This window comes from Atractosteus spatula, chromosome 4 (assembly GCF_055471065.1).
Source record: "Atractosteus spatula isolate fAtrSpa1 chromosome 4, fAtrSpa1.hap1, whole genome shotgun sequence".
Lineage (NCBI taxonomy): Eukaryota > Metazoa > Chordata > Actinopteri > Semionotiformes > Lepisosteidae > Atractosteus > Atractosteus spatula.
In genome coordinates this window covers 54,454,073-54,469,026 of record NC_142709.1, presented here as the reverse complement: position 1 = coordinate 54,469,026, position 14,954 = coordinate 54,454,073, and the positions used below count along the sequence as shown (strand labels likewise).

At 41.0% G+C, this 14,954-nt stretch overlaps 1 protein-coding gene across 3 annotated transcripts in view; it reads left to right on the top strand.

Moving 5' to 3' along the window:
• Positions 1-14,578, top strand: part of ngef (neuronal guanine nucleotide exchange factor) — a 34,182-nt gene extending 19,604 nt beyond the window's left edge. For 2 of the 3 annotated variants that reach the window (XM_088914505.1, XM_088914504.1), the window contains 8 exons: positions 744-873; positions 2,735-2,809; positions 4,394-4,483; positions 5,439-5,602; positions 8,263-8,421; positions 9,539-9,618; positions 10,681-10,785; positions 12,527-14,578. In XM_088914505.1, the coding sequence (XP_088770631.1) occupies positions 744-873; positions 2,735-2,809; positions 4,394-4,483; positions 5,439-5,602; positions 8,263-8,421; positions 9,539-9,618; positions 10,681-10,785; positions 12,527-12,717 (994 nt within the window). In that variant the 3' untranslated portion in view covers positions 12,718-14,578. The remainder of the gene's footprint in view (positions 1-743; positions 874-2,734; positions 2,810-4,393; positions 4,484-5,438; positions 5,603-8,262; positions 8,422-9,538; positions 9,619-10,680; positions 10,786-12,526) is intronic. The other variant, XM_088914506.1, reaches the window with a different exon arrangement.
• The last annotated feature ends 376 nt before the right edge of the window (positions 14,579-14,954 follow it).

Sequence of the window (14,954 nt, the reverse complement as noted above, 5' to 3'; positions counted from 1 at the left end):
ACTCCCATACTGTCTCTCAGTCCTGCTGCTGACAGAGCACAAGATCAGCCATAGTTCTTGCAATCCTGCCTCATGCCTCACACCATAGCAACATGAATCCTTTCTTGTGAATACAGTGATTTGTGCAGTGGGCACTAAATTCCCTGTAAAGTGAAGTCTTTGTTGCACATTCAGAAGTGTCCTCTAGGGGATGTTGTTGATCTTATGGAAAGTAAGGTCATTTTTAGAACTGGAAAAGTGCACTGCTATAATGTTTGTACACTTCTGGTGTGCTATAATGTCTGTAATAGACAGTACACATCTCATTCCCTTTCAATTAGATTTTCCAGTTCTTCATCAAAGTGTTTCTTCTTCAGAGATCACATTGATGGAAGTGCAAAACCCTTTTGTCCACCATGGACAAAAGTGAACTTAAAATTGTCTTCACATCTCCCTACCCTGTCTTCTTAATGACTATTGAATATGTTCAATTATATGTAGTACTTTTCATTTTGGATGTTATTGATAGTTAAAGGGAGAGTCACATGTTGGCCCTTATTTACCTCTTGATATTTAAGAATTGCACTCAGCTGTAATTGAAAAGATTTTCAAAGACGCTAAATTGTGAAGAGTAAAAGTTGTAAAAGTAATTACAAGGCTTGGTAAGAGACAGTGTTAATCTGTGCACCTCATTAATGTACATCGTGGGTGTTTTTACTTCATTGTGTAGAGGTGTAGCCAAGCTTCTGTGTGTTTTGCCCCAGACAGGAAAATGCTGCTTTCCGGACTGTCATGGCCAACCTGGAGAATGATTCCAAGTGCAAGGGGCTGTCCTTCAATTCCTTCCTCATCCTCCCTTTCCAGAGAATCACGAGGCTCAAGCTGCTTGTGCAGGTACCTAGACAGGGAGAGGCATGCTGTGGACTGGACACATACTGTAAATGGTCGTTCTTGACCGTGATACAGAGTCTGACTTGACCTGGATTCATACCTTTACCCGACCTTAAAGTTACTAATTGCAGAGACACCTGCTGTATGTGACGTTTTGGAATTTGAGAATAGTTAAAAGGCTGGGATAATCTTATCAGAAATAGCCCTTGTGCCGTGTGTGGAAATATTGTATATGTTCTAAAGGTTTCATATGCAACGAACAAGCATCCATTTATAACAACATTAGAGCGTGGCTGGAACTGTGCTCAGACCTTCTAGAAACGAACTGAATTCAGAGCACCACAAGAGGATCCACTTAGTGTGCGTCTTCTTGGGTTTGCTCCAGAAAATAGCCTTCTTCATAACAAATAAAACTTATTTCAAACCTTCACCAAACTGCACTGTGACTTCTTGCATCCTATACAGTAAGAACGGTCACAAAAGAGAGGACCCATTCAGCCCTGCTAGCCAATTTGGCAGTCAGTAATTTTAATTGATCCAAGAATTTTATCCAGCTCTGGTTTCTTGAGAGAAACCAAAGTATCAGCTTCAACAACATGGACGGGTAGACTGTTCTGTACTTTCACAATCCAAACACATCACACAATACTGGGAGGTTCCACCAAGAGTTGAACTCAGATTGCTGGTTTCATAATCCAGAGTGCTAGCTATTACACCATGAAACCTCTTATGGAGAGCAAAATATTTTAACTTCCAACAGACTCTCAAGACAGGGGTAGTAACCTGGGACCTGGGAATGTTGTGCCCATCCTTAAAAAGTGTGTGAAAACTGAACCAAATGATAATAGACTGAGAAGTCTAAATTGTATTACACGTAAGGTAATGGAAATTATTATAAGAATTAAACTAGAGGATTAACTTTATGGAAATAATATCCTAGGAAACAGACAGCACATATCGAACAATCAACAACAGTAATGGATACATACAGAGCATATGATATGTTTTTCTGAAGGTCTGTGATAAAATTCCTTGTATGTGGTTAATTCTCAAATTGCAGGCAGTAGGCAATCATGAAAATGCAAGTGTTTAGATTGAGAATTGGTTATTAAATAGAAAACAGAGGCTACAGATAAGAGGTGGATACTTAAAATGGTGTGATGCAATAGAGTTTTGGAGTCCTACAATGATGTGTGCTAGGACCACAGCTCTTCCTAATTTATACCAGTGATCGAGATTCCAGTATGGTTAGTAAAACTATACTGGGGGAACCTGACAGATGATATTTAATGTACACCAGTGCAGGGATTTTCATTTTCAACAGACTAGGAATCCAAAATGGAAAACTCCTTGCTAGTAGAAGTTACTTATGAAAAGGACTGAGAAGAAGGATATGGGGAAGAATTACTGTAAAAAGGCAAACAAAATGCTGGGATTTAGAGTTAAAATCATAGAATGTCTTTTTAAAATTGCATAAAGTCCTAGTAAGCCCTCATTTAGAATATTTAATAGACTGTGGTCACCACGCTATAGAAGTTATTGCTGCCTCTTCTTGTAACCTTTCTTACTGTACAGTATGTTCTTATCACTGCATGAACTCATACAAAGTTAAAGCAGAAATGTTATGTAAAATATCACAAGCTCTCTACTCAGCTACACATTACTTATGTGTAGATTATACATTAGTTATAGAGATCTTGGTTTTTGAAGGGGGTATAAGACAATGGCTATTTTACAAGACCTGAAATAAATGGTTGTGTTGTTTATTATCCCTCCTGACTATAAAATAGCTAGTGTTGATCAAAGCAGCCCATTTAACACACCAGGTCAGTCCTGTGACTTCTGTTCTCTGTCAATGTGACAGAACATCTTGAAGAAGGCTGAAGAGGGGTCAGAGATAGAGGCCAATGCAGTTAAAGCCCACTACCAGCTGGCAAAGGTAAAGTTCATCATGAGTCCTCTCTTTCTTGATAAGAGCCCTTCTCACTGAGGTGAAAGGAAGGTTTTTATTTTAGGCTTTCCATTTGTTTTGTAGCTCTATGCTGTAGCTTCATGCTGCTATTTCCGGCATTGGCATTTTTCTTTGTAGCCTTTTTCTCTTAATACTTTCAACTGATATTTCAAGGTGATTTACTGGTTAAGAAATAAAATACAAAATGAATGATGTATTTTAATGTGATGTATTTAATGTAATATTGTTTTTAAAAAAATATTTTCTTCCTCTCTGCATAAAACTGTGGTGTAGTGGTTAGCAACACCTAGCAGCTCTGGAGGCCTGGTTTCAATTCCAGACCTAGGGTGCAATCTGTGTGGAGTTTGTATGTTCTCCCTGTGTTTGCATGGATATCATCCAGGTGCTCTGGTTTCCTCCCACAGTCCAAAGTAGTAACTGATAGGTTAATTGGCTTCTTAATTGGTGTCAGTGTGCATTTGTGTCTGTGTATCTGTCCTGCGATGGACAGTTGTCCTGTCCAGGGTGTATCCTGCTTTGTACCCGTTGCATGCTAGGATAGGTCTGGCTCCCCTGCAACTCTGTATTGGATGAAGTGGTTAGAAAATGGATGGATGGATATTGTTCCTCTTTGATACATGTATGTGCAAGCTCACATCTATAAAACTCATTCTGAATGATAACTTTAGGTGCTGAAGTTTTCGAAATTGTTTAGATTAATTATTGTCCATTAAGGACAATACAGTAGATATACCTGTTTGATCCCCTAAGTTGTTTCTGTGAAGAAATAATGATGAAGTCTGCACAAACAGTTGCTTAATATACTGACGCATAAAAGAAATGCAACGTTTTGGTCTAATAATAAAGTAAACATTTTAAAGTAAAGTATCAAACCTTTCAAATGTTTTCAAATATGAATTGAATATCTCTTACATCTGAGTAGATTAAAACACTGAAAAATCTTCCGGTTAAGCAGATGAATAGTTCAGTTAAGGGCTCATTTGAGTAACACACAGTGTGTACCGTATAGCTGAACTGCAAAGAAAGCCAGCAGGTTTCCAAGGACTTGATTCAACACATCCATTGTCTATCCCAGCAAGCAACGGGCGCAAGGCAGGGTACACCCAGGACAGGATGCCAGTCCATCATAGTGGACATAACACGTCTCTCGCTCATAACACGTCTCTCGAGATAAAAAAAACTAACAAGGAAAAGAAGTCCGTTAAATCCAACGCCTCTCTTAAAGGAGAAATATGGAGAATATTGCTCGTGCTGACATTGCGCGAAACCTTGTCCTGTTGCGTGTTGGACTGGCGTCTTATTCAGGTTGTGATCTTGCCTCTTGCCCTGGGGCAGCGGGGTTAGATTCTTGGTCCCCACCACCTTACGTGGGATGAAAAGGCTCTAGATAACTGAGGGATAGATAAACTTTTCCAATAAAACACAGTTTACTTTTTGTGGTCTGCAGTTTACAGTAGACCTTTGTTGAGGCCACTGCTTGCTTGTGGGTGTTTTGCATGTGTTTCTCCTCCTGGGGTTGAGTCCTGTACTTTTCTCATTGTGTTTCTGCAGATCGTCAGAGACTGCAATGAAGGGGTAAGGAAAATGAACCGCACTGAGGAGCTCATCTGCATTGAGAAGACACTGGATTTCAAATCCAAGGTAGCCTACAATTCACAGGGGTAGAGGGGCACACTGTGATACCTATGACTGTCAAACTGCAACTGTCAAGAATCACCCTGTTTTGACTGCCCTCAGTCATATCCATTTTGGGCATTATTGGGCATAGTGAACTAGCAAAACATGACTTTGAGTGTAACAGTTACAATTTAAGGACAAAATCATACCCAGCATATCAAGACAAAAAAAAAACAGGTTGGATAAGAAAAAATAAGATGGATGAAATAAATGCTACATAATTAGTTTGGAATAACACACATTGAAATAAATAATTGTAATCGTTGGAGTTCTGTAGAAATGTGAAATTCCACTTTCTTACTTTATAATTACAGTGAAACCCTCTTAAATGCAATACAAACAGCTCCTTAACCACTCATCTGAGATCTGCAGATACAGCTGCTTTAAAGAGACTTGGAAAACACTGTACACACATAACACAGTGCTGTTTCATATCTGTATTTAATGACCTGTCTGAGATGCATTTCTGTGATATAATTTCAATATGAGGCCTCATAGACTTTTTTAGCTGTCGTTTAAGACTTTGTACCTCAGTTTAACTAAACACAGGTGTGCCACCTGAGGGTCTTGACAAGAATTGAAAATTGCACTCATGTTAGGCTAGGGTGTAGTGTGTCTTGCTGTGTTGAGCTGTGTTGTACTGTCTCTTGCTGTGTTGGGCTGTGTTGTATTGTATCGTACTGTGTTGAGCTGTGTTGTATCGTATCTTGCTGTGTTGAGCTGTGTTGTATCGTATCTTGCTGTGTTGAGCTGTGTTGTATCGTATCTTGCTGTGTTGTATTGTCTCTTGCTGTGTTGAGCTGTGTTGTACTGTCTCTTGCAGTGTTGAGCTGTGTAGATTTGTGTCTTGCAGTGTTGTACTGTACAATAGTGTATAATGATTTCATGTGCTGCTGTTTCACATGCCATGTGGGAACAGTCAGTGCCAGTGATCTCCCACTCTCGCTGGCTCCTGAAGAGGGGAGCGCTCACTCACATGTCCAACCCCAAGAACACCAGGACCTTCCGCAACAAGAAGCTCTTTCAGCCCCTCTACCTCTTCCTGTTCAATGACCTGCTGCTGATCACCAAGAAGAGCTCCAAGTAAGCAGCCCGCTGACCTCCTCCAGTCCTCTTAGCTGAAATTCAGTAATAAAAAACTGCAATACTCACAGGCTACAGCACTCATCTTCACTGCTGGTCCTGGAGGGCTGCCATGTCTTCTGGGTTCACCCTGGACTCTTGGTGACTTGATGGGAATCAGGTTTAGCTGGGCAGTATTTCCTCTGTTTCCAGGTCTTCACCCATTGAGGATTACAAGTTTCCTATAAGAGCTAGGAGGCTGCAGCCCTGTGGGACCAGGACTGTATATACAGTGGTGTGTAAAAGTGTTTGCCCCCTTCCTGATTTCTTATTTTTTTGCATGTTTCAGATCATCAAACAAATTGAAATATTAGACAAAGATAACACAAGTAAACACAAAATGCAGTTTTTAAATGAAGGTTTTTATTATTAAGGGAAAAAAAAAATCCAAACCTACATGGCCCTGTGTTAAAAAGTGATTGCCCCCTAAACTTAATAACTGGTTGGGCCACCCTTAGCAGCAACAACTGCAATCAAGCGTTTGCGATAACTGGCAATGAGTCTTTTACAGCGCTGTGGAGGAATTTTGGCCCACTCATTTTTGCAGAATTGTTGTAATTCAGCCACATTGGAGGGTTTTCGAGCCTTAACCGCTTTTTTAAGGTCATGCCACAACATCTCAATCGGATTCAGGTCAGGACTTTGACTAGGTCACTCCAAAGTCTTCATTTTGTTTTTCTTAAGCCATTCAGAGGTGGACTTGCTGGTGTGTTTTGGATCATTGTCCTGCTGCAGAACCCAAGTGCGCTTCAGCTTGAGGTCACAAACAGATGGCCAGACATTCTCCTTCAGGATTTTTTGGTAGACAGCAGAATTCATGGTTCCATTTACCACAGCAAGTCTTCCAGGTCCTGAAGCAGCAAAACAGCCCCAGACCATCACACTACCACCACCATATTTTACTGTTGGTATGATGTTCCTTTTCTGAAATGCTGTGTTACTTTTACGTCAGATGTAATGGGACACACACCTTCCAAAAGGTTCAACTTTTGTCTCGTCAGTCCACAGAGTATTTTCCCAAAAGTCTTGGGGATCATCAAGATGTTTTCTGGCAAAACTGAGATGAGCCTTTATGTTCTTTTTGCTCAGCAGTGGTTTTCGTCTTGGAACTCTGCCATGCAGGCCATTTTTGCCCAGTCTCTTTCTTATGGTGGAGTCATGAACACTGACCTTAACTGAGGCAAGTGAAGCCTGCAGTTCTTTGGATGTTGTTGTGGGGTTTTTTCTGACCTCTTGGATGAGTCGTCGCTGCTCTCTTGGGGTAATTTTGGTCGGCCGGCCATTCCTGGGAAGGTTTACCACTGTTCCATGTTTTCGCCATTTGTGGATAATGGCTCTCACTGTGGTTCGCTGGAGTCCCAAAGCTTTAGAAATGGCTTTATAACCTTTTCCAGACTGATAAATCTCAATTACTCTGTTTCTCATTTGTTCCTGAATTTCTTTGGATCGCAGCATGATGTTTAGCTTTTGAGGATCTTTTGGTCTACTTCATTTTGTCAGGCAGGTCCTATTTAAGTGATTTCTTGATTGAGAACAGGTGTGGCAGTAATCAGGCCTGGGTGTGGCTAGAGAAATTGAACTCAGCTTTCCAAAGATGTGATAAACCACAGTTGATTTATGTTTTAACAGGGGGGGGCAATCACTTTTTCACACAGGGCCATGTAGGTTTGGATTTTTTTTCCCTTAATTATAAAAACCTTCATTTAAAAACTGCATTTTGTGTTTACTTGTGTTATCTTTGTCTAATATTTCAATTTGTTTGATGATCTGAAACACTTCAGTGTGACAAACATGCAAAAAAATAAGAAATCAGGAAGGGGGCAAACACTTTTTCACACCACTGTAAATGGTGGAAAGGCTTGACATTAAAATGATGTGCTTCTTATGTATGACTGTCTGTTATTCTATGGTGTTTGTCTGAAATGTAAATCCTCTTGCTGTGAAGCTACAAAGCTAATCACTAATCACTCTAATCACTCCTGTGATTTTTAATGTGTCACAGATGTGCTGTGCCAAGGGTAGTTAAACAGGCAGTGTCATTACAAGTGGTTCCTAAGTTCCATAATGCTCAACTTACACAACTTCAGCTTCATGTAAAATCACTGCAAATTAATTTGAAAAAATCTGACTCGCTCGCGCATGATTCCACTGAGATACATACATAAGTGGGGACTAGTAATTGAAGCACAGAGCTTCTCAACTTGATTTCTTCTGTTTAATCCAGGCACTTTTAATTTTATTTTTACAGAATCTTTTAAATTAATTTATTTTTCAGTTTAGTATACAGTGAATTCATGATGTTATATATATGCAATCGATCAAAGCAGTGCACTGCAAAGGATAGGAATCTGCTATTATCCAAGGACAGAATAAAAACCAATTTCACAGACTTCTATGTTAGAAATCTGTTAGGCGAAAATCCGCAAGCTGAATGTGAAATTCCCATTACTTCACAAGTAAGACCTTTCTAATTCGTTCTGTAGGGCTAGAAAATCATGCAATATTACATGTTTATAGCCTAACTCATGTTGGTTCATGAGAATAGCCCTGTACAGTGGTTAACGAGATCAAGTGTGTGAAATCCCTAAGAGCCCAGCGCCTGTTGTCCCTCACTCCCGCAGCGGGGAGAAGTTCCAGGTGCTGGACTCGAGCACCCGGGCCATGCTGCGCACTGAGGACAAGGAGGACCAGGGGCAGGCTCTGGCCAACATCTTCTCCCTGCGCCTGATGGAGAACCAGAATGAGAACGACGTCACCTACATGTTCAAGGCCTCCAGCCCGTGAGTGCAGGATGAATCGCCCTGGGTGAAGGCGAGCTAAGGCAATCTTATGGCAATGGGGGCAGGAGCAGTCAAACACGGGGCCTTCCAATCCAGTCCAGTGCTACACAGACTCTGTACAGGACCGGACTGGAAATGCCCGCATTTGACTACTCCGACAATAGGTCGTCTTAAACAATGTGATCATCTCAAAGGCCAAAAGGGGGAATGTTTTAATGTTGGGATGTAGAGTACATGACTATTGTCACACATTATTAATAATTTAATTGAACGATTTTGGAACTTCAAATGGCAGCTGTGAGGGACGGCCAGAATGGTCTCTGCAAGAAGAACTAGTCTGCATCACTCCTCAGAGATGTCACATGAGCTCTGGGTTTGCTCTCTAGTCTCTGCCGAGAATTAGTGGATGACCAAGCAGTATAGATCTAGCTTAATAAGTGAGGCCAAGCCAAATAACCAGAATAGACCTGAGTTCGACAATGCAGGCAAGAGCAGAAGTCCGAATAGGAGATTAACCCCTGATTTGTGATCAGCAGATAGAAGCATATGAAGGTTTATAACTATATGCTTATATTTGGCATTTCAAGGTGTAAAGCACATAGGACAAACGGCATACTGTATAAGAAGCATTAAAGTTTATTATAGCCTATCCCAGAGTCAGCAGTACTAGTACTGGAGGAGTGGTGTTTCTGCAGGTGTTCTACTGTAGGTCCCTTTAAAATACAGGCACCTGAAGAGCTGGGAGAAGCTGTTAAACTGGTCCAATTAAAACCATATAGAACTGATTGGGTTGTTTATAGCTTAGCTAGATTGAAAACATACAGACACACTGGCGTTATAGCACCAGGACCGGGAACTCTGGCTTTACCTTTGACTTTTAAATCTGAATTATTGTTGGAATGTTTTATTTACTACTCAAAAACCAATCCCCACATCTTAAACAAGTGTCACCTGGGGCGCATTCAAACACCGTGTCATTGGTGAATTTTGTGATGTTGTACCACTTCAACAGGTTTCTTTGTTCTTCAGCAAAGGAAGTGTTGAACCTGGGTTGATAGACTGGTTTCACAGCCCTGTGTCAAGGTTCTCATGCTTATGACTCCTACCCCCTGTGCAGGAGTGACAAGCGACGCTGGATTTGTGCTCTGACGCCCAAATTCCAAAGCCGATTACTGACCTCAAACTCCAACCATGGAGGTAAGAACAGGCCCTGTGTTTCCCACTGAGTCAGTTCTTAAAGGTCTGCTAATCCTACTGTACTACCCTGAGAGCATATGGGACAAATGTGATTTGTTTGTTGTTGAGGAAAAATCTATGCTGATTATACATTAAAGGACCGTTCCATTCATATGATGCAAAGAAATTAAGTGATTGGCATTTTAGATTTGTGAGATGGACTCTTACAAATGCTGTGTGATGCAGAGTCAGACTCCTGCTGCTCTTTCTGTACTTTCCTGCTTGCCATGATTGAAAAAAAGTTCTTTGCTTAAAGCGAATTTCCAGTTTCAAATGTGCTCCCAAGCAAAGGAAATAGAAAAAATGGATTAAGAATTTAAGAAGGTTTGAAACACAGCCCGTGCAACCATAGTGAAGCTGCGATGTATAATCTTTCACCTTACGGTTGTGGGTACAGAAATTAATCATTATTTTTTAAAAAAACAAACAACTGCAGCTACATTCCTCAAGAGATTTGTTCCGGCAAATTCACGCATTACAGAGACTGAGCTCCCAAACGAGCGAGATTAAAAAGATTTGTGCAGCTTCCCGCAGCGTGCTGGAGTTCCTATCCGAGTTTCTGCTCTGGAGTAGAGGATGTGTGAATTTAAGGCAATATGCACCCAAAATAAATGACACTTAAAGGATGGCCTCTGCTGGCCAGAAAAGGTACTGAATGAAGCTAAAGCTTACAAACCACTCCTGGGGAATTTTATATTTCTTGTTACCATTATCAGTGGTGTTGTGCTTTGTCAGTTTTGTGGTTTCCATAGCAACAGTAAAGGGGCAAGTGGGCAGGAGTTAAACTGATGTGTAGTGGTCCAAAATGGCTCTCCACCTCTTACATATTTTAGGCATTAACGTGTGGCTTCTTAGCTAATTGGACAAGTCAGTAAAGAATAGTTAAAACCTCTGAAGGTTCAGCTTAGGAAGCGCATGTGCAGGTCACCTTCGCGATTTCCTGACTTAACGTGCTCCCCTCAATTTTAAAGGGCAAGCTGCCCTAGCCAAGCTCAGCTCTCTCACTGTTTCTCGCCACCTCAGACTCCCCCCAGGTGCAGTGCATTCAGTCCTACTCATCGCAAGAGCCTGACGAGATGTCAGTGGAGATGGCCGACATTATCAACGTCCTGGAGAAAACGGAGGACGGTAGGTGTTAGATCAGCAGAGTACATAGGAAATAAATGTTAATGTGGTTCAGCCACTACGTTTCATTCACAGTGGTGATAGAGCGCCCCCAGTCTAGGCAAGTGGTTCTCAGCCTTTGAAACACAATGCCTCCCCTTTCAGTTAAAACAAAACCACAGTCCCCCCTCTTCGGTGTATGGGCTAATAATTTTATGTATTGTTTAAATGATGTATGTTAAGTTGCTATTTGAGCACTTCAGTTTACATCAGTAAAATAATTTTACTTGAAAAAATAGTGAAGCAGATTGAAGGTAGGATGATCTAAATTCACATTTTAAACTTCAGATTATTTAAGGAGTTAAGAGCTCTGATGCTACATTTTTGCCAAATGCTTTGAAGTTCTTGTTTTGAAAGAAAGCACAATATGATTGATAGAAAGCAAATGAAACTGGCTTAGTTGCCTCAATAGTGGATATTTGCTATTGTGAGATTCAATGCCTGCATAATATCTGCTTCTGTGTAGCTAACAGCACAGATTAAAATTGTGGCAAACAGCCACTTTTGCTCAAATCCAAGAAAATGGTCACCATTCATGAAGTAAATGCTGTCTTCATGGAGGGTTTTATTAATGGTTTTTATTGTTAAATTGATGTAAGTGGTTCTAAATTTGTTGACAACATTTTGCTGACATAGTTTGTTTTGAAGAATTTGCTGGTTAGCAGCAAATACAAGTCAGTCACTAAGCACACAATATAGGGAGAAGCAAAATTAGAAGGTGAATATTACATTTCTACCTATAAATTGCTGTAGAAAAAGTTGCATTAAAGTTGGAAAATTTCAGTATCTTGAATGAGCTGTTATAAAAAGCTCTCACACCTCTGCACAAGGGGGGGGGCATGCCCCACCAGTTAGAACCTCTGATCTGTGCAATACTGGTTCAGATTTGGATTATATTGTCAGCTGGAAGTGACTGAGATAAATACCCTGAAAAATTAGGTTCCATATGGAAAAAAATAGGTACTTTACAAGCCAAAAGACACAATAGCACTTAGAGAGTGAGCTTGGGTCAGCCAGAGTTAAGTCTGCAGTGTCACCGAGTGGAACATCACTCCTCCAGTCGGTGCAACCTCTTCAGTCTGATTCTGTGTAAAATAGCGAATGGCCTGTAAGCTGCACACTGAGGAGGAGAGTGTGCACTATCCTCACCCCCCTCTACTTCATCCCTAATTCCACCTTCTCCTGCAGCCTGTCAACAACACGACTCCCTGCTGTGAATGCAGTTCTGACACCGGCTCTCCCAAGGAGAGTTCAACCACTGAACACTATTTGAATTAAGATTGTTAATTAAAGGCTTAGATTTCTTTTAAAATCAAAACATACCTTTCCAACAAAGAGCGAAGTGAGGGAAACTGACATTTGCAACTGCACAGCTTTAAAAGGGCTGTGGTTTTCTGACCTTTCCAAGGAGCTGTCCATGAGAAGTGTCCAAAAGAGCAGAGACTGCCAGGAAATACTAATAATTGGGGGGTTGACGAAGTTCTATGCAATGATGCTCCCAGCGGCAAAATGCTTTACACACACAGTTGGTTAGATTTCATTGGAAAACACATCAATCCTACAGGACCATGGGAAGCTACGTCCAGTACCAGTGTCTTTATCCTGAGAGAAAGGGATAGGCCAGTAGCAGGCACCGGGCATTGTTTTACTCTTTTGAAGTGTCATTTCTAAATTGTATTGGCTGACTGGACTGCTTTACACCCAGGCTGGATGATGGGCGAACGCCTCCATGATGGAGAGAAAGGGTGGTTCCCCAGCAGAGTGGTGGAGGAGATCCAGAACCAGGAGCTCCGGGCCCAGTACCTGCGGGAGTGCCAGCGGATCCAGCAGGCCGAGGGCAATGGTGTTAGGCTGATGGCATCCAGGGGCAGGCGCTTGAGAAACATCCAGCCGTGACCTCTGTACACCTGGACTGGCAAGCATAGCTCCTGCTGGAGACATCCCGTCTGTACTAAGGAACACATTATGGTCTTCCAGCTATTGTGGCCAGATCTAGGTTTCCGTGGATTTTAGTCTGTCCTCCGTGGATGAACTCTGGGAAGGTTTAAACGAACTAAAAACTTTATAATAAGCTTATAGCCATAACATGACACATAACATGGCTTTATGTAGGACAGAGAATACCTAGGTGATTCCGTTCTCTGCAGTCCTTCAAAGTTGATTATACTGTTCAAATGGCGTGGTCATAATTCTGAAACACAAACCATGGGCATGATAAGATGAAATACGCCAAAGCAAACTGCCCCAGAACTTATCACCGACTCCAACGCCATTCAGACCTGCAGGGAGAAACTTCAGCTGCTGCACTGCAGGATCCTGAGATGCATCAGGTCTGGACCTGGAGAAACAGGCCGAGACTGTGGAAGACTGGCCCTAGCAGAGTGGAGCAGGGCTGCTGGAGAATCTTCAAGGAGGTGTCTTTTGCTTTGGGCTAAAAATGGAACTCCCCATGAAAACCCTCTTTAATCTGGAGTTATATAATAATTTGGAAAGAAAGACTACACTGTGGTTTAAAGTAAGGCGAGCCATATGGAGACAAAAAAGAGTATCTAAGTGTTGTACATGTTTTATTGCATCTGTAAAAAAATATTTTAAAAGTTTTAGCGAAAAGACTCAGGAGTGTAGCCAATTAAGCACAAACCGAGAAGGGAGTAGGCATTCTAAAGAGAAAAGCCAGGATGGATGTCCAGGTAACTTTAGACATCAGTCCCCAGAAAATCCTACAGAATCTGCCTAACATTCATATGACCTGAGCTTTGGAATATACGAACAAAGTGCAATTGAGCTATGGAAGACACATGCCGTGTGAGTGCATGCATCAGGTGTACAGAGAAGCACTAAATGACTTGGAACAATTCATTTCTGCAAAGGATTTAGACTTAGCTCATCCTAGGATGGTAAAAAGCAATTTATTTTTAATAAATGCCAAATTTGAAATCCAAAGTAAGATTTTAAAAAATGAGTAGAATGAATTTCCATATCACAAACAGTATTCTGCCATGTAAAACATTCTAAAGATTTTTTTTTCTGTAGTCTCTATAAGATTATGACACTCCATCACAAGATCACTAGTCAAGTGACTGGTGTTTCAGATTCCTCAAGTGGCTATTGTTCCCCTGAAATGAGAAAATAGCTCTTTCCCTGCCTTCTTCTGGGATTGATATTGCATTCTCATCTCTTGGCGGGGGGATATGGAATTCAAAGGTTTTTTTCTACACAATTCAATATAATCCAAATGGATCTGATTGTAACATGCAGGTGCAAGAGACAGAGCTCTGACAGCTCTATATTCTACCACAATAGAGGGCCTTCGAGGCCTCTTGAGAATTATTTAATGTACTTGAGCATTATTTCATGGACAGCACGCCTCAGTTTTGGATGAACAGGTCATCTGTTAAGTGCAGGTTGAGCCCAGTAATCCAACTATAACCTATAATCCTGACAACGTTGCAAAGGAACCCGAGCTGATTGGTGAGGGCACAGATGTGCCTACTTAAAGTTCATAGCTTGCAATGTTTTCAGGGAGAGCTGCATCACTGCTCCAGGAGATTCTCTCTCTCCTGCTTGCAGACCTATGGTGTGAGAAACCGCAAATGGCTATGCAGAGTGTAAGATATTAGAGAAAAGAATCCACAGCCCTCACACTCCTACACTGGGGTCTAGTGACCCAGGTTGCAATGGTGAAGTTGACCTGATTAACAATTTGCAATTCTAAAAAGATAGATTAAAAGGGAAATAAAAAAATGGTTCAACAGAATTTCCAATTCCATTTTCTTGTACATAACTGCATAATATAGCAAATGCACTTGTTTTCAAATAAGTCACTTTTCTCAGTTATTTATTTGTGAGATCAACTGGATATCTGACAGCTTTCCATTTTAGTTGCCAGAATTACAAACAAAAAAAAAGTCCAAAGAAAATGTTTATAATCCCAATTCTTGACCAGCTTTAACCAGTCTGACTATAATCAAAATTGCAAACATTACAAGATCACAACCAGCAAATGTTTCCATGCATTTAAAAAAAATGATTAACAACTCTTTTCTTACTGTTGTATACAAGTAGAAACATCATTCCCTAAATACTACAGCTCGTCATGCCTGAAATATGTGAAGTGTGATTTTTAACCTTGG